The following is a 23,625-nucleotide window of genomic DNA, read 5'->3' as shown; positions in this document are numbered from 1 at the left end:
ATTATATGGTAAGTAATGATATAGTAATAATATTATATGGTAAATAATATAACATGGGAGATTAAGCAAATATAGCGTTCGTTCGAAGCAAGTCCTTCTTGCAATTCAAAATTAATGTATGCCTTAAGCTTTGCCGTAGGAGCAAAAGTTTTTAAACTGTTCAGAGTTAAGAAAAAGTTGTTCAAATCAAAAATTCAAGTATGGGGATAAATTATGCTGGCTGAGATTTTTTAAATGAAAATGTTTTGTTCGAATTATTCCCTCCAAAGATGCAGGAGGGAGGGGGAGTAGAGAGGCAGAAAGACATGATTACGCATTGTCCCGTATCAATACCCTACTTTAATATTTTTCATTTTTCAATGTTTCATTTGTTTTTACTTTTTTGCGATAATTTTACAAAAGATTGAGCCTTCTTTTATACATTTACTCCTTTTTCAATGATAGTAATTATTATAATTACTGTTTTATTATTATAATTCTTATTATTATTATTACGGTCAGTGAAAGTAGGCTAAATAGGGAGAAAATAAAAAATGAGTAAAAATTTTTTTTACTCTCGCGTTTCCAAAAAGCAATCAACACTACTTAAGTATTATGCATTTTTAATGTAATTCAGACATTTTAAAACTTTGCTTAATACGTCCCTTTTTTCCTAAGCATGCGTGAAAGAGAGTTAGTTAAAAGAGTTAAAATACTTTCTGAAACTTCCATACCTCATAAACTTCATCCATTTTATAACGCATAATAAATCAACTCGCAGTGAAAAACTCTTAGAAAGCTTGCTTTTATAACTTAAGTGCGAAAAGTATCAAACTATGTGAATGAAAGGAAAAGGTCGCCCTTTCAAGCTGTAGTTGTGGTAATGGGGTTACTGCGATTTGCATTTCAATGGAGCTCAAGTTACGCGTCCTTGAAGAAACGAAGGTGAAAATTTCAATGTGACTGTAAGTATTCCTTCAATGCCTAGACGTTTTACAAAAGTTTTACATTTTGCAAATCTTTCTGCGTTGTGATAATGTAACCATAGACAAAAAAAAAAAAAAAAAAAAAAAAAAAAACAGAACACCCATTAACAACAACAACATTAATAACAACATTAACAAAATTTAAATCCATAACCAGGTTAGCATCGACTTTGTTTCATTAATACTAGTTCAACATAAAAACAAGATAGTTATTTAAATTTTTATATTATTCAACCTCATGAATGCAATGCAAGAAAGAAAAGAAAGAATAATTATTAAAAAAAAGGAAAGGTTCCTTTCCTATGAAATATATATTTATGTTCTCTAATTTTTTCCTTAACTTATTGGCGCTGATTGCAACGATGGTTGAGCTAAATTACAACACGTAACAAATGATTTTCAGTTCTTTGACTACAAAGATACGAAGCGGGCTTTCAAAAATCACTCAATTGGTTGAAAATTTCCTACTAGTATGTATGGTAAATTTTTCGGGGAACACAATCAGCTGAAAGAGAAAATACCATTTTATGGAAGAAGCTCGGCATAACTCAATAATTTACTGTAGAAAAAAAAACACTTATCCATGAATCAGTAAATTTTGCGCTTGCACAGAAAAAAAATGTGGCAAAAGATTTCAGGCATAAGGTAAAAAATTAAAGTCGACGACTTTTCAAATTTCTACGAGATTTAGTGCAGATATGTGAAAGTTCTTCCGTGGAAGATCGGAGTCACGTGGTCCCCCTTCACTTTCTTCCTGCGAAAAATCCTGCGTCAACAGCCACAGCTACTTTCCGTATCTATGTCTTAATGATTTAAGGTTTAAGCATCAATATCGACGAAACAACTGACATGAAGCGAGCAAGGGAAATAGGGTTGTAAAGCACATGGCCTAGGGCTCAGAATCAGGCGGAGAATTCCGATAGTAATAGGACTCCACCCATTCTCTGTATACCTTCGCAACTAGACAGGCAAGGGTTGACCATCTGACGTTGGTGGTAGCAATTACGGTAGAATAACGTAGGAAAGCGAAAAGACCGACAACCTTCGAGTACTTTTCAGATTTCCAAGCTACAAGAAAGGAATTATGTTTGCAAGATATTTTTGTGTAAATTTATCCCAAATGAAAAATGTGTTTTAAACATTCGATCCAAAATGCTGCTGCAAAATTTGCCACCCCCGGACAGGGGAGAATTCAGAAATACCTTTTGGAAGGGGCCCGGAAATTGAATAGCACCCCATCCTCCTCCCGCATTTAAAATGTTTCATTCCACAGTTCTCATGACTTTATTTGTAAATGTTTTTTTTCCCCGGATCACTTAAGGCCAATTAATTTACTTTTCGTTACATAAATATTATGCAATAATGTGCTTTGAATATGGACGTAAAATAACATTTCAAGCAAATTAAGTACTAAACCCAATATAATATCACCGAGATGCTACAGAATGATCGGCTTTAATTAGGAACATTTTGTCATAATAATTATAACACGAGGTCAAGGTTATTAAATAAACTCATACCTCATTTGAATTTTTATAAATTAATTTTTATTTTAATTGTATAGTATGTAATTTAGAAAATCATAGCTTCATAAGACATAAATTTTATTGAAGAATTCAAATACTATTTCTTCGCTAATTTCAAAGCAGTTACTGATTTATTCTTAAAGCCATGATATAGTTGAGGTGACATTTTGATACTACATGCCGTTTCTATTAATATCATGGTTTTGCAAAGAAACTCCCGTGTGATTTCTTTCATGTTGCATTTTTTATAAGCTGAAAAAAAAATCTAATATTTCGCAAATAGCTTCTTGGATCGAAATAACTCTTATAGGCAGGTTTACACACTTTTTTTAAACTGTTAATTATTGACTCCATCAAAGAAGAATTAATGAACTAATCGCGATATTTCGTTCCCTTGAATTCGAAACCAGTGAGTTAAATATATTTTGCAGTTCTATCTTCTGACTCCAGTATGTATTACTTCCTTTGCAAACAAAAATGCTTTTATTCAAAATATGCTTGCGTTTTGTGTTCTTTTTAAATAACTGTGAAAAAAAAAATGTTTTGTTATGGAGAAGTCAATTAAAATAATGAATGAAATAGTTAAAATACTTTTTCCTGGAGGGGGCGGGGGATCCCCCCCCCCTTAAATCCGCTACTGTTCGGCGCTAGAGCCACTCCTGATCGTTTTGCATCCATCTGTTTCTGGCTTCTAGTGAACGTAGATCGTCAGCGTTACGTTTCCGGTCATATGTTCCGAAATAATTCTTGCTTGCCACGATGCTCTCTAACTGTCCTCCAAATTTGTACACGGCATTCTGGGACACCCTATATACTATAGGATATATTAGACTTTGTACACGATTTTACAATCATTTTGGTAAAAACTGCATAAATCAGATTTGAGTCGATATCAATAACAATTTCAGCAGCATTTGACTAGCATGCGGACATAAAACTTCATTCCATATTCTATTGAAGAGTTGAAAGGAATCTATATCATTGCTCAGTTGATTTTGCCGTTCCAATCTAACGGTATGCTCGATTTGATTGTGAGCGAATAAAGCGATTTTCCTCACTGTGTACGCCTGGCTACAGCTTTCGCCCGGATAGATTCAATTACGAATCTTAAACAGTTTTTGTCTTTATCTGGACAAAAATTGTTGTCCCGCTTGCACTAGAGTCATCATATCGTACTCATAACAAACATACAAAACACTTTTTATAATGTCTTGAAATGATTTTCCCCGCATTTGCGTACATTTTATTTTCTTACTAGAATAAACCAAAGATAAAGATTTGTACATCTTCCCGTGTTCTTAGCTTGAAAGTAAAAACAATTTAAAAATAAAAACCTCTTTTGTTAATAGATCGTGGAGAGGAACACTGAGTGAAGAATTCCAGACCGGCACAGATCCTCCGTTTGACCCTTTTACGAACACTTGTCTTCCCCGGCGGAACATTGTGTTCTTGAAGACCCACAAGTGCGCCAGTTCCAGCGTCCAGAATATTTTCACCCGTTACGGTTACAGAAAAGGTCTCACATTCGTTTTGCCTCACAAAGGAAGCTACATTGGCCATCCCGAGCCTTTTAATTGGTCAATGGTACCGGATGCCAGAAGATTCGGCCTCAGGTTAGTACATTGAATCATTTCATGTTGAAATCAGTTCAACCAGAAAAAAGACAAAGTTATGTTTTCTTGTTGGGTATCAATTTCCTGTTTTAATATATTCAATGTTATTAAAAATGCAAGCACGTGTCTTGGGGAAAATAAAAGATTACTTCTTTAGTTACAAAAAGATGGCGAACTTATGAATGTAAAGACATTCGACAAAAGAAATCTTTAGCCGAACGTCTTTACAGCCATATGGTCACAACTGTTAGGATTGAAAATGTGGTTCCATGTGATCCCAAAACTAGTATCTGCAATTACTGTTATTATTATTCTTTTTATTTTAGGATTATTGAAAATTTATACATTTATAAAGTTATCTAATTTAGTTTTACTTTTAGCATAAAGGTAATGTAATACTTCTACGTATTTCAAATGTTTATAAATTTTAATGTAAGAAGTTATCGAAGTACCAGTGGATGTAACGATCGCAAAAGAGAAACTGCAAACAAATTGTATGATATCACCGAGAACGAATAACTTCAGTGGTTCTTTTCTGTTTTATTCTCACATCAACATTGCAAAAGCTTTAAGCATATCTTTGCTGATTTCTTCAAAAAATATGTTTAAAAGTGGAATCAAACAATAATTTATCATTCGGTATAAATTTAATTTAACATTCAAATCAAGTTTAAAAATCAATAGTTATTCTACATACAAAAATTTTTAATTCAACAAAACCAACAGTATAAAGCTACTATTTCTGTTATTTAAGCATTTTTTATGCTAAAAAGTGCGCATAATTAGAACACATTGTTCCCATACTAATTACGTGAATTTTTTTAAAGAAAAGAATAGAATTTCACTTTCCTCCAAGTTATTGTATAACTTTTATCTATTTAAATATTCATTAAGCTTTTGTTGCAACATTGCCAGTAATTTGTTTTTATTCAAAGTTGGAAAAAGTAAGTCCATAAATCATTTTAAGAAAACTCTTTACTCCCAAGAAAACTTTGTCCTTTACACAATCGATAATAGCGTTGCTATAATTAGTAGGGGAAAGGCAAGAATCCATGCTCGGTAGCCCTTAACTGCTTTTATTACGGAAATCGAAAGAAATAATGTATGTGTATTCAAGGACTTTCTGTAACAGGTGTAATGTTTGAATCGAAGATTTCTATTTCGAGCACTGAAAAAAAATCTGGAATGGTTTTTCGAAACTCTAGATACGTGGTAGATCATACAAACTTAAGTTAATCCGAATTGATCTTATTTCGAAAGTTACAAGTGAAAAGATTACCCAAAATGATTTACATATGCAAAAGAAGAAAAAAAAAAGAAAAAGAAAAAAAAAGGAACGAAAAGAAAAGAAAAAAAAGAAGGGGGAAGGGAGTACATTTTAGCATGTATAATTTTGTGCACCTAGGAAAATAGTGAAATAATTTAAGGATCACATTCGCATTCACATTTATGATCAGTAGAGGTAAAAGGAAACATAATTTCAATGTTTCAATTTTAGATCCCTCCCTTTGTTCTGGATGAATTAGAAGATAAAATTTTCTGCATCATGTTCAAAAGAGTAACTGGCTTTGAAAAATTTGATTTCAACGACCGTTTCTAAACGAATGAAATCAATTTCCTTTTACTCCCACAGACTATGGGGTAAATGAGAACAGCCCATTTGTTTCCCTAAAAGATTGACGTCAGTAGATAATTACAGTACACACAATCAGTTTAGAAATTAAGAAAACCTTCCTCAACAATACTCAATCTGTGGCCCGTAGGTCACACGCGACCCGCTGAAACCGCCAAATGTAATCTGACATTCCTTAAAACAAAAGATCATGCAAAAAGTTTAATTATGTTCCGAATTCATGTAAAATACGTGCGAAGGTGGACTTTACATCAAAATTTAATTTTCCAAAAAAATTTAAGAATGGAAAACATAGCTGTTTCCATTAATCCCAAAGTCCAAGATTTATGAAGTGAATGGAGACTTCTAAATTGCACACCCAAAATAACTGGAAATGTGAAATTCACAGCTAAGATCTCCTACTCATAAGGCGGTAAGCGGCATTAACTTTTCTTCTAATTAGCCTAATTGAATCGAGGAGCTGCTCCCCACCGCTGTTAAAACTGAAACGAGTTGACTGTCAAGTATTGTCCGTTTTTCACGAGAAGGCACTTCGCACCACCTCCTCGAACGCAGAGTTCCATTTTACGCGGGGGGTGTTTGGTACGCAATCCACGCGCTTCTGAATGAGACAATCAGACAGCCTAAACTTGGGCATGCATTTTAATGTGCAAAAAAAATCTTAGTGTCCTTTCTATTAATTGCTTCACTTGTCTGTTGTCATTTTAGTTATTCTTACGTTTTAAAAACTGCTGCTTTTACATCAAAATGCTTTGATCCGAATATACCTTCTGCCGAAAACAGCGAAATAGAATCATGGGATACCACGTGACGAAGGAGTAGTCAAGTGTCTTCTCGTGGAAAACAGACAATAGTTTACTCGTCTCTAGAGCACACGCTTGTCAATGTCCTGATAAGTAATCAACCTTGGTGTGCCGGACACACCAGGCACTGTTGATTGTCGTGTGAAGGATGACTTAGTTTTTCTACCTGGTTAAGGGCTGTTCACTTATCAGCCGTTCTTCCCGTCCATCCCGGTTTTTCTCGTGACGGACTGCCGACGAAAGCAGAGTAGCATTCACATACGGTCGCCGTACATCAATCACGTGACTGAATTCACCCGCCTGAGAGAAGAGCGCGCTGCTTGGCGGAAATCAATGAAATGCCCTTCTAGTTTTGACGGCAGTCAGATATCAAGGTTCTTCTAATCGAAACCGTTCCCGTCCAAGATGGCTTGCTGTCATGGCAACCAGCAAAGAAAACCTGTTTCGGGAGGAAAGAAACGTGATAGACGGAACGGACGGCCGATATGTGAACAGGCCCTTTACACTTCCTAATAACCGCCTGTTCGAAAGTTGATTCAACTAAGTTGCCTCGTGTCAAGGAGATCTTAATGTTTTTAGTAACCTTTTAAAATCTACATGACAAGTAAAACTAATTGAAAACAGTTACTACGCATTTGTAGATCTGTTGAAGAGGAAAATGCATGATCACTAAAAAAAGCTTTCTTCAGTGTCATCTTCAAGCAATGAGGACGCCGCCTGAATGGAATACGCGAAACTATTTTCCTGGTCTTCCCACACCAAGTTTCGTTTTAAAAAATACCACAACTGTGGTAATAGTTTGTTTTCATTTATCTCATATTTTCTTGTACCCTACTATGACCCTTATGAATAATTTAAGAAAAGGTTTTAAAATATATTTTGCTTTAGCTTTTTGTGGATGATGAAATATTGTCAGAATTATCTGACATAGTGGTGTTATTCTCGGCGAGGAAGTTGTAATATGGCAACGTCACGTGAGCAGTGTACAGTTGATGTCTAACAGCGCATTTACAGTTACATAGTTAAGAAGGAAAACATTCTCAACCTTAGCAGTTTCTTCATTATCAGTTATCTTATGACTTTATTCGGAAATAAAGATTTTATTGTTATTTTATTTTACTTTTTTTTTTCTTTGCAACAATAACTCGTATGTGGCATCTTAACTCAATGTTTTGCCTTGCAGAAAATATTTATGATGTCCAAGCCAACTTTTTATTACAAACTAACTATATGATAATGTTTTTTCTCCAGGTACAACATCCTAACTCATCACTGCCGGTTGAGTTACGACGAGATGAGACGGAACTTTCCGGACGACGTTAGGTTCGTGACCATCGTTCGTCACCCAGTTGAGTTGTATGAATCGTTATTCTCTTTCTACAGTATGCACCGGTTCTACAAGGAGAGGTTCGACACGTTAGGTAAGGTAACTGGAACAAATGAATTAATCACGTTACTGAATGGTATTTATCTCCGCTAATGATTGAAGGGTCGGCTGGGTGGTGTGGTGGTAAGATGTTAGCCTTCTGTGCCGTGGTCCCGGGTTCTGACCCACGGTGGCCAGTCGGTGGATATTCTAGAAGCAGAAAATGGTCAGCGCCCATGTCATATGACTATGAGATACGTGAAAGATCCCTTGGGTGTTCGTTTGGTTTTGAATATCTCGGAAAAATTAAATCTCTAGTGTAGTGCATCGAAGAGAGCCGAGGTGCCTCCATATGGGGAGAAACTGGGCGTCAAAATTATCCGTGCCATTGACATCCGCGCCTTAATAGTGCACATGGAGGCCGTATCGGGGGATCGTACTAGGTCTGCAAAAAGGCTAAATAGTGCCTAACGCAGCCCCATTAAAAATGAGAAGAATGTTTGATGGAGTGTTTAGAAAAAAAAAGAAACACTTAATTTTCGAATAGCTCAGAATAATAAAGAAGCCGTATTCCACTGAAAAACACGTGAAAACACTACACTAGCCATTGATCTTATTGAACATTTCTCAAACACAGACCAAGGGTAAAACAAAAGAAATTTAACACTAAAACGTTGACTTATCTCCCGTGATGCTATCATATACCGATGTGTCATCCGATTCCACATTTAGTAAAGGAGGTACTAGAGCCCTCTTGTTGTTTTCTGATGAATAAAGGATTGATATTACAGATGGAGATGGAAAAACAGCATAGGATTTTACAGAACTGCTGTCAAGGCACTAGACGCTCAATTATATGGAATCACTGTTTTCAGTGACTTAAAATGGTCCTACATGCTTTGTGCAAGGATTATGCAAATTTAATTTCAGGCGTTATAGCTCTCCTACAACAAGTCTACCGGCAGGCACAAAAGATGTAGCCTACAAAGGATACCTGCTCACGTGAATTTAGAATTTCATGAAATTTCATACTCTGATGGCGAAAAAGATCAGAAAGCAGACTGACATCTTTACTTCCCTTGCAGATGCAAATGCCATTGCAAAATCTAAATGTATTATTCCTGATCCTGCCAATATAAAATCTAAATACCAAGTAACTGAACTAAATAGTGGCAGGAAGATAGCTACTACTCTCATAAAACTAAGGATGGAGCATCGCAAGAATATAAAAATTTCTGCTGACGATATTAAGTACAAAAGTTCCAACAACAGCCCTGAAGTAGAAATAACTCCGCGGCATGTCATTGAATACCAGGATGGTTGCAGCAGCAATACACAGCTTTGACTGCACCTCGTAAAATGCCTTACGCACAGAGTTGGCAATCGATATTAGCCGAAATTAGGAATGCAAAATTATGTTTGATTTCTTTACGGTGTAGAACAATAACTTGCCATTTATTAATCAAAGCAGTCTTTTAAGATGGATGAAGCATTGACATTTAATTTAACAATTACGGTGCTCACAGAAGAATTATAAGGTTATTAATTAAAATTAACCAATAAACAATATTTTAGATCTCACATGGGTCATTAAAAATGTCCAAAAGGCAGTTTTAGCCTTTATTTTGTCGATAAGAGAGAGAGGATTATGAACCTCATTTCCCCCTATTGGATCCACGCTTGGGGAGAATAAACCTAAAATATCTTGAAATAAATATCGTATTACCCCGCATGCCGCAAAATTCACATCAGATTTTCAATAACAGCTGCCTGGTCCTTTTTGGCATGCCGGAAAAATCGAGGTTAGGAATAAAAAAATAAAAAATATATATGTTCAGCTTAAAAATGAATGTAAGTTCTTTACATGTGTTATTAGTATTAATAAACAATTCAATTTTATAAAAATATTTACTAACAATGTCATTTGTTATATTAACAAGAAAAATGTCGTTGAATAACGAATAAATTAATAAAAATCAATTTAAAACCAAGCAAACATTTAAGTAGTAAGTTACCACCCCTGAACCAGTGCTAAAGAATTTATCATAGCTATTCAATAAATAAAATTAAACTTATCTCTCTAAAAGGAACCTAAAATAATTTATTGAAAAAAATTACAAATCGCAGTAAAAAATGATTGCTTCTGAATTGATTACTTTATTGGCATATAATTAAATTCGTCCGTTAATAATGACCTACCATAAATAACAAGCCCATATTTATTTATTCTATACACAATTTTTTTGAAATAAATTATTTTCAAATAAAAAAAGAACCGACTTCAAAAAACAAAGAGGAACTAAAAAGTAAAAAATAACGGGTCATACTTAAATACGCTTTCCTACCCAAACGTATAAATCAAATTTATTTTGCAATTCCACTACAAAAATCAAATAAACTGAACACCCAATTGTAAAATCAACAACTGATTTAAATTACTATACCATGAATTATTTTAATACCTAACTAATTATATGCGATCTCTTATATTATAGTTTCTTTTCATTCGAAAAGGAGTGCGTATCAATTCTTGAGCTTTTAAGTGTGTGTAATTCGAGCTGGCTGCTGTGCATTTTACCGTGCATTCTATTTAAGCAAATTGAAATTTCAGTGAGCTAATAATGTTTTTTAGGGAAACCGTGCCTTTATTAATTTCTTAAGTTTGTTTGTTAAAGCAATATCAATGAATTTGAAAAAAAATCCGTTTTTTTTTTTGAGCAATCACGATTGCTTATTGTTCTCACTTGACTGTTTTGATGTGCTATCATTTTATTTTTCCGCCAGCACCCTCTGCAGCATCACCCTCGACCGGCTCCTCACGATGCTGCTCCTATAGCGAAAACCGTCTCCAGGTTGTATCCATATGCTACACACACGCTCATACATACACAACTACACACACGCTCATACATACACAACTACACACATACAAACACATACACATACACACACAAACACATACACACACAAACACATACACACACAAACACATACACACACACAAACACATACACACACTCAAACACATACACACACAAACACATACACACACAAACACATACACACACTCAAACACATACATACCCACACGCGCATACATACAGACACATTTATACATACAGACACATACACACACACCTACACACAACTACCCACACACTCATGCCTGCACACTGACACAAACACACATGACTACATACACATACACATACCCCCTACACACATGCCTACATAGACACACACTCGTGATTGCGAAGAACATAATTTGAATTGAAGAGGTCAACATTCAAATTAACCTTTTTTTTGTTTGTTTTTTTAAATCTGAAATAATTGTGAACATATGCACGTCTCTTTGTGGATGAATTATGAATGTTCTGCGGGCTTCCGATTCTTTCTTAATCGTTCGTCTGGAATCGAGGTTCAGTCTCAGCGGACAGTGGCCATCGATCGGTTCAATAGAATTCAGTTGACCTCTTTCGTGCAATCCATTACCAAAAGAAATCATTACTCAGTTAAGTACTGTGTATCAACAACTGTTTAAATATTCATGCCGGATAAGCTCTTTTAAAATTTTGGTTGCATGAGCAAAACTTTCTGCTCATTACACCTTTTGAATTTTGAATATAATGATTTTTCACGGCCTGTGCTTAATTGAAAGAAATTTATCAGTTATTATAGAAAAGAATTTATTAATTATTATAGAAAGGAATTGATTAATTATTTCAGAAAGAAAGTTGGCAATATTGTACACAATGCATTCCATCAACCATTCTGAAGTGACTGTTTGGACTATTTATGAAGTTGTTGAAGGTGCTATTTCTAGTACATTGTAATACCCATAACCCATACTGTGTTATAAATGACAGAAATATTGCGAGATTGTAAAGTGAAAACAAAGAGTTTTCACTTTACATGTTTAAATGTCTTATCTTCCTGGTTTAAAGTGGCACTAAACTCTCTGTGGCGCCGCAGCCCGTGGGGCCTACTTTTCTTTTTCTTTTTTTTTTTCAGTTTTCATGACCGAGGGCTCTGGGATGCAAGAGGAGATGTTCCAGCTAGGTGGTCAGCCGAACACGGAACCCCCAGAGTTCAGTTCCCAAGCACGCTTGAAAAAGATCCTCGTTTTATCGAATAATTTCCCCGGATAATCGAATAATATTGATCATCTTTCGCAAATATTTTTGCATAGAAAAGTTTTGAATAAATTAAGTAAGAACAATTATTGACGTAAAAATGTGAAGTAATGATTTTCGCCGACAATGGGCGAGAAAAGCAAAATTCATATTCCATCGAAACGTTTCCACTATTCTATAGTTTCTTTTAAATTTGCAGTTACAAAAAAAAAAAAAATAGCGCAGTCGATAATTGAACTAAATAACACAAAGAAATTTTTCTCATTTTAGATGATGATAAACTGATAAATATTAAATGTAAAACACAGCAGATATGGGGGGGGGGATCAAAAATATGATCCCACAAGATCTTGCAAAGCAAACCACTGTTATGTAATTTTTCAAAAAATAATGCACTGAAAAAAGGTGCTAAAACAAAGATTTAATGACTCAAGTTGTAAGTTACTTTTATAATTTTCATACGTACTTGTAATATATATCTACTAATTATTAAACTATTTTGTTGTTAACTTAGCTCATTTTAAAAAGTTTTTGCCAATAACATTAGTTAATTCATTTATATAGCTATTGCTTTATTATTATTACGTTTTAAGACAAATGTTGTCATTTTAGAAAGGTTCAGAAAATTTCCCCGCTTAATCGAATAATATTTATTGGGACCTATAATATTCGATTACGCGGGGCGGACAGGATATATATACACATATATATATAAATGACGTAGCAGAAAGTGACTCTAAAAGCCAGTGCCACTTTTAACAAGGCTTTTAACTCATTTTAACTGGAATTTACAATCACTATGTCTTAATTTTGTACAACGACACGGAGTACTTTAGATGTGCTTCCTTTGTTTTATTACGTCAACAAGTACGATAAACAAATTAAGTATTTGACGTGCAGTTTAAAATGGAGAAATTACGAATCAAAGTCACTACGAATGACTGTGTACCGTTTCATTGCTTTACGTAGTACATTGTTTACGGGCTTTACGTAGCCCAAACAATGATCATTTCAATATGACTACATTGAGCTCTACTGAGTTATTACAGAGTAATTCTAAGATCACTTTGACAATAATGCTGCTGCAAATCAATCTCTAACAATCTGTCAGCAATAATGCTTTGAATGATTAGATGTCAACCAGATGGTGACATTTACCGAATGGTCAACACTTGTTCTGCTTCTAATACTGAAATGCAAACGGTGCTTTGTGGATCTCTCTAGATTCACCGTTTAACATCCACTAGAGAAACGCTGTGAAATGTATCGAGCAGTGAAAATGCATTTGCAAAGGCGTAGTGAAGTATATAAATGTGTTCATAATTTATTAGATTTTCTTTTTCTTTGTTTTCAATTTTCTGTGCAGTGTTTCCTTTATATATGGTCGTTTGGTAAAATAAAATCGAAAATTCTGCTAAGAGCCTAAAACTTGAGAAGAAAATTGGTATTTTTGAGTATAGGGGGGAATATAATTGAATTTTTTTACAAAATTCCATAGAATTTGAACATAGCACTAATTTGTGAGTTGTACATTTTGCTTCTTAAGTTGTTGCTGCTCCTCTAAAGGCATACATACATATAAAGGCACATTTGAATTTTTACTGAAAAGTATGAGCTGAAGAAATATCTTTTATACGTCAGAAAGGTACCGTTAACTGGGGCTACTTGGACCCGAAATTTCATATTTTTGCGAGTTTTGCACTGATGTTTCGGTTAAACCCATAATGTGCACTGATAACCTTGTTTTTAGCACTTTTCGGGCGTTCTGCTACCACCTTAAGCCGTTTTTAAACAACAATTTTAACTCTTTTTTTTTTCTATTTTTGAGAATTGAGTTTAAGCAGCCCCGGGTTGGGACTACTTGGTCTCACTCAGCGAAAAAGCTGCAAAACACGTGGTGGTATCAAGAAGGACCAATGATTTTAAAAGAAAACTCAAAACATACATTCTAGTGAGCAAACTACTTGTATAAATTGCAAATTATTTATATAAATTAATATGAAATCAACGTACATTAATAAAAACATATTTTTAGGCAGACATAATTTCTCAAATAGAAATATAATCTAACTACAGCTAAAACCAATTGAAGTGCTCATTATTTAAACATTAGAAAGAATGAAAACTCCTCTCTTTAATGGCTTGGATGGATTTATTTTCTCTGATATTATTTAATACCTGCTCTTCCTCGCTACAAATACTACAGGATGCCCATGCTATTTTTATGAACGATCTTTTAATTTCCTTTTTCAAGTTCATATACTTAAGTCAAAATGGCTGATGCCAGTCTCTAAGACATTTCTCCGGAATTAATTGAATCTGGACACAATTGTAATTTTTCCTCTTAATAATCCACATATTTCCTACTTCAAAGGGTTCTCTTTTACTTTCGGACCCTTTTTATCGCCAGATCTGCAAGTTATCGGGTATAAATAGTAGCTAACCTCTTTATTTTAAAAGATTACAAACCTTATTTAACATAATTTAGTGATGAAATGTGATCTGGAGCTAATTGAAGGCTGGGTTCAAGTAGCCTCATTTTAAGGCAACCAGTGCACTTTTACTAACTTATATTAGTTACTGCGTTAATTATATAGCTATAACCTTAAAACACTGTTATTTTTTAAGAAATAGAATGCTAATATAAAACTTACTTTGATAATATGAGATGTTTCCATGAACTTGCATGTGAAAGTTTGAAGACACTAAAAACAACTGTTTAGACAACTACCGACTCAATCAAAAAAAAAAAAAGGCGGGAATGGCAGAAACTCTGTTTTATGCTTCAGCCTCTGCCTAGTACTGCTACCTGTCATGGAGAATGTTTCTTAAGTCTATACATTGAGTTTTATAGGACCAGGACGGATTTTAAACACTTTTTTCTCAATGGTTCAAGTAGCCTCAGTTTATGGTACAGAACATTTCGTCAAGTATTTCTCTAGAAATTCGAGACACTGTCATCTTTTAAAGTGTAGGAATACTTTTAGCTTATAGTCAAAGAGCCCTTGAGTGCCAGACCTACGTCATAGTATAAAGTCCCAAAATTGTTCCAATTACGGACATCACAGCAGGTAAGAAAGGTTCGCTATTAGTTAAGCTGATTTGCGCTGACTTTGGCAGGAAACAGGTAGTAAAGGTGCATAAAATTGCTGCAAAAAGCTAAACATCATAGATTTATTCCCTGTCACGTGACTTGGTGGTCCCCATCCAACCATCTCCTATTTGGAGGACATTCTACAAAGGTGCAGACATGCTTTTGAAGCTAACCTATGCAAATTTTCAGCTTTCAAGACACAAATCATGAAAATCTAGGATACCTTCAAAAAAAGGGCTTTAAAGTGTCCTTTAATGGGGAAATCATGCCAAACATGGCAATACGTTTCACAAAGCTGATCTGCCAATTTGGAGCCTTTTTTTTTAATCAATCGTAGATCCTCAGGATTTGGTCTTGGAAGCTGAAAGTTTGTACAAGTGAGTTTCAAAAGTATGTCTCCATGCCTCACTCACCTCTATTAAGTTTCGTTCAAATCGGAGATGGTCGGATGGAGACGACGAGGTCACTTGACATAGAATGACTCAGTTTTTGACGCAACTTTGCTACCTGTTTCCAGACAAAGCCAGAGCGACTCAGCTTAAATAATAGCGAAACTTTTTTACCTGCTGTAATGTCCTAACGCAGAAAAATTTTGGGCCATAAAACAATGACGTAGGTCTCTCACTCATGGGCTCTTACTCTATTCGTACGCATGTGTGAAAAATTAGGTGATCCCCTACACTCAAGCAAAATTTCTAGCTACAGGAGTTGAGGATTAAAATACAAAGCGAAATCGTCCCTCCCCTTCTTTGTTTCATCGGTTCACGGAATAAATGAAAAGTAAATATCCATGGAATGTGGAAGGCTTTTTGTCTGAGTATACTCCTGAATCTATTTTCTATTTTGTTGAATTCTTATTTATTAATCATATTTCCAGGAAAACATCAAAAGCCTGCCAGCTTTTACGAGAAACGCATGGCTGGGAAAATTGGATTCAACCAAATGCTGTTCGACTTGGGTTTTGACGAAAAATTATTCGGCAACTCGTCAGCCGTTCATGAGTACGTGACCTTCCTGGATTCTGTGTTCGATCTGGTGATGGTCCAGGAGAGAATGGACGAATCGTTAATCCTTTTGCGGGATATTCTGTGCTGGACCACGGATGATGTCATTGTCTTTCATTTAAATGCCAGGAATAAAAGGTGAGAAATTGTTAGCTTATTATACGTATGCGATGGGGTCGTTTCCGAAATTTTAAAAGTATTTTTTTTTTCTGAAATAGCATGCTTGGAAACATAGGCTTTGACACTTTTTTAAATAATTTGACGAAGTTTACTATTTTTTAACAATTATTTTAATCAGTGCTCAGATTCAATTTCATGTTTTACGTTTCTGCACCTGACATCCCAAGTGATGAAATTCATTCACTGATGCCATTAACGCAGGGCACAATATTGAATTTGCTTCTGAATTATCATAACCTGGAAACGTGGTAGACATCAAGCTTAAGCATTCCTTGCGCCGCAGGAAATGCAGTGGAATGCGCGCCAAAGTACGTCAGTTGTGACGTCATAAAACCACGCCTTGTTTTAAAAATTTGGACATTTTAAAAATTAATTAAAAAATTAAATGTTGGGAAAATAAAAGTATTTCTGCGTTCTTTTTAATTTTTTTGCTTATTTTAGCAAATTCAATGACTAAAAGTAGTACTTTTGGCTTAAGGAAACAACCCCATTCTGTTTATTGTTTTCATCTCGACTTGGCTTTTCCTATGCCTATTTTAACCTACTCTTTCATTTTATATGATCATTTATCTATTTTTTTATTACTATTAAAAGTAAATAATAGTAAAAATAAAATAAATGATCATATAAAATAACTAGTTGCATTTTCCTGTGTTGTACAGTCTACCTCCCTCAAAACTAAATGTTGTGTCAAGTGGCGCATGTTCAGCAATCAAGCAAAAAAAGGCAAAATTTTCCATCAATGTGTAGAATAGAGCAATTTTATGACTCAGAATTTAAATTTGGGCTTCTTTGAATTTTGTTTAAAATCCCAAAACTTCAGTCATCTTTACATATTAACTAGTATCAGGCGATCTTTCTACGTTGACAGCAATATGTGTTGATAAATTAAGTTCTGAAAATTGCTGAAAAATATTTAAAAATTTAAACTGAAAATAATTCAAAGACTCATGAGCATCTACTTATCAGAATTTCGCCAATCTATTGTGTTCTACAAAAACTATAAAAACTGGTCGAAAGTGCAGAAAATATTTGTTTAAAAACATGAAAACTAAGACCCTTCTTTTTGAATAGATATAAAACAAGTTTTCACTCATTATCCACACATAACTGATTACAAAACCGACGATATTTTATTATTAAGACAGAGAACCTTCACTATTTTATTTATTTTTGAACTTTTCATGCTTTTTATTTATTAATTTTTTTTTCGGGCAAATATCATCTGCCACAAATTAGAAATTCAACTTCATTCGCAACTCCAACAACGCGAATACGCTACCTTGCTGTGATTTATAAAATTACAGAAAAAGGTAAAACATTGCGATCCACGTGTGTCTGTTGAGGTAAACATAGGCAGTTTGTTATTGGTATTTATTAACGCATTTCATGTGTCTTAGATTGCCTTCAGCAACAGAAATTAATTTGTCCCTCAATGGCATTCTAAGGCTTTTCAAAATAATGTTAGTTTTCATTATTTTCCTCTAAAAAGTGAGTTGATTGTTGGAAATAGCGAAAGTGTAAATAGAAGAAAACTCTGGATTAACAAACTTCGCATCATCATGAAATTAGCGACGAATATGCTCGTCTGTTTGAAGCATTTTATTTCAAAGAGGATAAATTGTTTTACCAGGTACATTTTTTTTATTGTTTTGTGTGAATTTGTATGAGTATGAGGTTTTTATTTTATCTAAAGCTTGAAAGGAGGATTTTATAACATTAGCTGAAGAATTAGGGCTTTCATCGCTACCTATTTAAAAAATAGTTAACTAATTTTATTTTACTGCTTCATTTAGTTGGAATGGACAGAATGCAAAATACATTCTTGAAAAATATTGTCGCAGAGCGGAATGAAAAATTTTCACCAAGAAAGAATGTTTAGAATTTAAACTGGCAAGAAAAGAAGCTGAGAATTTTAATCGCTAAAACAGTGCGCCAACTGTACTTTATTGCTTATATTATCGGTTGAAGATTTTCACTAAACATGTGTTTAGGGTTATAATTTTGATATTGTGCTAGCAAGGAACCTTGGCGAGATTTTGTTTATCAGTTAAAATATTTTTATGATGAGTGGAATAAAAAGGTAGAAAAGTTATAGAATTCGATAAGTTAAAAGAAATTATGGAAGATCAATCAAAAAGAAAAATCATCATTCTTCCGTGAGAATTTTATTGATGATTTGCGTACCACGATAGAATTAAATCATTTAATTCAGAAATTAGATACATAGGAAACGGAAAAAATTAAATAGACCGATTCGGCAATTTGAGAAATAACTCAGCATCAAATGTAAAACAATTAGTGCTAGCCAAAGAAATATCATCTTCCTCCTTTGATGAACAATAGTATTATCATATAAATAAATTATCTGGTATTAAATGTTATGAAAAATTTAGTTCTATCAAGAATTGATAAATATCGAATTCAACATCTTGGAAATGGTTGCTTTAGGATAACAAACTACATGTTTTACATTAATTTTTAACGTTTAGTAAGGCTTCTTGATTTCTCATTTCTTTCTACATGGGCCAGCATATCCACAAGACTTAAAATATTAATTTCAAACGATCAAAACAAAAAAAAATCATTCACACAAACAAAAATTACTAGACTTATTATCATTTTATATGCTACGGCATGCGTTTGTTGTACCTTTTTCAAGCGCCATTAGACGGTGGCTGCAGTGCCCCTATAGTTTATTGGAGTTACGAATTTTATTTCACTTACAGTGGCTCCCAAAAGTGTTCGTACACCTTGAAATTTTGTAGTAAAACCAAAATAACGCAAAACTGAATTCGAATATGAAGTCCAATTTTTTTTCACACCATTCCTATGCCATTCTGAATAAAACCCAGTAGTTTTTTTTTTTTCAAAATATTGCCAGATTTTATTTTTGAAATTTGTCAAAAAACGAAGAGACAGAGAAAAGATACGACACGAAAGTCATCGTACGCTTAAATATTTTCGAATAAATTCTTAATTAATGTTATCGTATGTGGTTTTTTTTACTATTTTTGCATTTTAATGATACTATAAAGTCATTTGCCTTTAATTTTTTGTGTATTTATTTTCTAATATTCTGCTTATTATTTTAAATTGGCAGGTATGCGTAAAAAACAACAAACACGATTCGAAATATGATTTTTTCCCTAACAGCAGCCGTAAATTGGTTTGAAATGTCTCTAAATTGGTTAATTTATACCATTGTATAGTGAAGTGCTTGATAAAATGCTTTAAAGACAAGAATCGGATAGAAAACAAGGTAAGAAAAGGTCAACTGGCAAAGTTAACAAAGCGTGATCGGAATTTTACAGTTAAAAAAAACATGAAAAATGCACATTTCAGAACTGAAAAAGTTTCTGCAGAATTGAATGAAACATTTTACGTTTAATTTTTACCAAAAATTGTTCGCCAAAGTTTCTGATTAGCTGGATTAAATGGGATTTCACCCCGCAGAAATTTTCTTGTTCGTGCGAAAAACAGTAAGCTTACGCTTTCCGTCGTAAAATCAATGATAAATAAGCTCAAAACGTTTTGGAACCACGTCTTACTTATAGATGAGAATAAATTCAACATTTTGGGTTAAATTGTTGTATAATTGTAAATGGAAGAAAAAAATGAGGAATTTAATATTAAGAACATAGTTGGATCAGTTAATCAGGACGATGAAGGTGTTCTTGTGTGAGGGTGCATTTCAGCATCAGGACTTGGAAATTTGGAATTTTTTCGTGAAATAATGAATTATGCTGTTCATTTAACTACTTTAAAAGACAATTTTTAACTATTAGCCCAAAATTTGGTAATCGGAAACAACTTTGTTTTTTTTTTTATCAAGATAACAATAAGAAGCAAACGTTCGCGTTTGGTGCCTCAAAATTTGTCCCTAAGCTTAGAAATATCTCCTCAATCGCTAGATTTAAAGTTAACGGAACATATTTAGAGATATCTGGTGGCTAGATTACGAAAATACACCATTGAAACGAAAAGCGAACTAGAAACAGTAAGACTCGTAGTACGGCTGAACACTAACTCAGAAATTGCACAAAAAAAGAAAGAAAAAACAATGAAATCTATTCCCAGACGTTTAAAAGCTGTTGTTGTTACTGCATGATATTCTACTAAATAATAACTTGCTAAAAAGTTAAATTATTTACTAATTTTTTGAAATTTTTTCAAAGTGTACGAAGACTTTTGTGAGATAATATTTCGGGCACTTTTTGGTTTTTTATTTTTAAAAAATAAAGTTTTAATGTTTTATTAAAAATTTTCATGTAGCTTTGTTCAAAATAGATCATAGATCTTATAATAAAATACCTATTTCGAAATATTATTTCTAAGTAATGGATAAGGGCCTATTTCATTGAAAGTCGTAGGTGTACGAACACTTTTGGGAGACACTGTACGTAACTAGAAACCGCAGACGAAATTTAAAAATGAAGATAAACCTCGTATTAGAATATGAAATCAACTTAAAATTAGGAATTAGGGGGTGTTCTAATAATTATCCCCGAATTTTGGGTTATGCTCACATTGTGAAGCTTTTTAAGTGCTTTAACATGCTGCAAAAGTATAACAAATAAAACCTTTTTTTTTTCGATGAAATACTCGTAAATTTGAGATTTGCTTAAAAATTGGGGTAAAAATTTTGGAATGCTTTTCTTCTAGATAAAAAGTACCATAAGTTCTATTCCTCACCCATTAGAACGTGTATTCAAATTTTTATGCTGATTGGTTGAATGGTTAAGATATGAAAACATTACAAACAAACAAACTCACTTTAGCATTTATATAACTTGCAAGGGTGAGAAAAAAAAAGGACTACATTTTTTTTTAAATAAAGAAAGAAAAATTGTTCACGTGCACCTCTCTCCCCTACATCGCAATGTGGTGCTGGCAAGAAGGTTGACGTAAAAAAAGACACTTTCTAAAATTTTATTGCTAAAATTTTATCATTAAAAGTATTTGTTAATCTTTTAATGGAGTTCATTCGTTTCAGATACAAGAAAAAAATGAGCCAAGACCTGCTCCAAAGACTCGAAGAATTCAACAGTGCAGACATGATCCTTTACAAATACTTCGTGCGTAGATTATCCCAGCGGATAAGAGACTATGGTCACGACAAAATGTCAGAGGCTGTGGATGACCTGAGGAACCGGACGCGGATGTGGTACAACATCTGCGTCCAGAAACAGGAATTTCAGTCACGGGTCATCAACACGAGAAGGTACTACACGAACCGCATGGTCATGGCTTACGTGAAGAAAAGTCAAGTCAATGAAACGTGTGACGACCTAACGACAGCAGAGCCAGTTTTCACCGAGAAATTGGTCTACAGGCAGAGGTTTATGTTCCCAAAGCCAAAACCGTACCGATCGAGGTACAAGTACAGGATGCACAAGTGGCAGTAGTAATTGTGCATTGTGATAGAGAGCCGGATGAAGAACTTGTTAGAATATTACTGACGTGGGAAAGTACAGCGAAATATCTGAAAATGTTTTAATTTTTCCCTATTTTTATTCTTTGCATTTTTGTCATCTAATGTAATTTGGCTTTATTGTGAAAGCTTGCTTGCTTGGTTTCCGCTGAAAATTAAGCTCGAAAAAATCGTCAAATTCAAACATTTCCCTCCAAAACGAGTTCCTATAAATATCTCAAAACCTCTTTTCTGGAGACACTGTGATTTACCTTCCCACGACAGATTATACCTATATCGGGATCGGTTTAATAACAAAAAATTAAAAAAAAAACGTTTAAAAACACAAGAAGAAGAATTAGCTGCCCATTAAACTGGTGACAAATTAAAAAAAAATCAGCTTTAATTTTAATGAAAAAACAAAATATCTTCTTTCCAACAATATAGACCCAAAAAATCTTCAATTTTGAAATAATATTTCATTTTTGTCTATTTGAATGACTGAAAGTCCCTGAGAGAAGGATTACACACATTTTTAGAGATGATGTTTTCATTGTTTTGATATCTTTTTGATAATTGTTTTTAAAACATAATCGTATAAAATTATTTAAAAAAAAACTACAACCTTTAATCTGCTCATGTCTAGGTGTTTTTGAATATGAGAATCACAGCAGGTGGGACTGGTCTTGCACAATTGAAAATAACATTTCACTGAAACACTTTACTTTTAATGGGAAAAAATAACTTTGGCCAGTTAAATATCGGAATTACAGTGCTTAAGAAGAATAAAAAGGTTCAAACAAAAGCTTCTTCAATAAATGAAGAAAAAATAAATAAATTATATAGTCTGGAAAACAAATTTTCCAACTTTTGTAGAAACATCTATATGAAAATAATAATTTTAATGTATTTTTTGTTTATAAGTATACGTACAAATTTGTACTTATATAAACTTATAAACGAATTATTCCTTAAATTTAATCATGACAAATGCTTTTCGGCTAGTTCATACCTGTATCCCGACTAGAAAGTCTGAATCCGGCGCAGTTGTGATGTGCTTAGCTAATGCTCAGGAATAATATTTATTGATGCCTATGAAAGTTGTTTCGTTGTAGAAACATTTAACACATGTTGACAATAACTAGTTTTTCCTCTCATAGAGTTCATGGCATTTAACTAAACTACTTTGGAAGAGAATGCCACTGGGGAATATTCTCACCCAAAACACGAGAAGATATCTGTGATCATATTTAGTTTAGGATAATGAATCTTAAGATAGGAAATAGTGAAGTGATAATGAAGTGAAGAATAATAATTGAAGTGATAATAAAGTGAAGAATAATAATAAAGTAAAAAAGCAAAAGATATTTTTAATGTTTATTCTTTGCTTCTGTTAGTATAAAACTCAGGAAGGTTTTTTATTTAGATTTGAACTTTAATCAACCAGTACGGTTGAGACTGCGTATTTACGTTATAAAGTTTCTGGAGCGTATTCATGATCCATTAAAAATAAATTAAGAATCCATCGCTGCGTTTCAAAGGGAATGTCTTTGAATTACGTCTATAATGACCATAGGAGTTTGTTATGGAACGTAAGATTAAGAGTTTTGAAAAGGCTAGTACTGTTTACGAAAAATGTGTATTAAGCTTAAAAGATCTATATGAACCATATCCAGAGATTGCATATACTCCCAAAAAAAGTGATAAGCTCTAAAATTCATTGTGTGAATTGACAACTCAAACAATTCAATTAGAACAAATGAAACATTTGTTGAAAATCCAAAGAAATATGTGTTAAAGCTTGGAAATTTCCTTGTAAATTGTGTACTTATATTTCCAAGGAATTTCATCGAACACAAGTTAGCGAAAAGTTGAGGATATCTACAAAATCTAAT

At 33.6% G+C, this 23,625-nt stretch overlaps 1 protein-coding gene across 1 annotated transcript; it reads left to right on the top strand.

Annotated features, from left to right (window-relative positions):
* Window positions 1-658: 658 nt before the first annotated feature.
* LOC129222983 (galactosylceramide sulfotransferase-like) lies at window positions 659-22,026 on the top strand. Its single transcript, XM_054857546.1, has 5 exons — window positions 659-672; window positions 3,841-4,104; window positions 7,792-7,961; window positions 16,011-16,275; window positions 21,314-22,026. Exons 1-5 carry the CDS (start codon window positions 659-661, stop codon window positions 21,723-21,725), a joined length of 1,125 nt encoding a protein of 374 aa, XP_054713521.1. The 3' UTR covers window positions 21,726-22,026.
* The last annotated feature ends 1,599 nt before the right edge of the window (window positions 22,027-23,625 follow it).

The sequence above is a fragment of the Uloborus diversus genome, chromosome 5 (genome assembly GCF_026930045.1).
Source record: "Uloborus diversus isolate 005 chromosome 5, Udiv.v.3.1, whole genome shotgun sequence".
NCBI lineage: Eukaryota > Metazoa > Arthropoda > Arachnida > Araneae > Uloboridae > Uloborus > Uloborus diversus.
The sequence above is the reverse complement of the archived record's forward strand: the minus strand, read 5'-3'. Positions and strand labels throughout refer to the sequence as shown.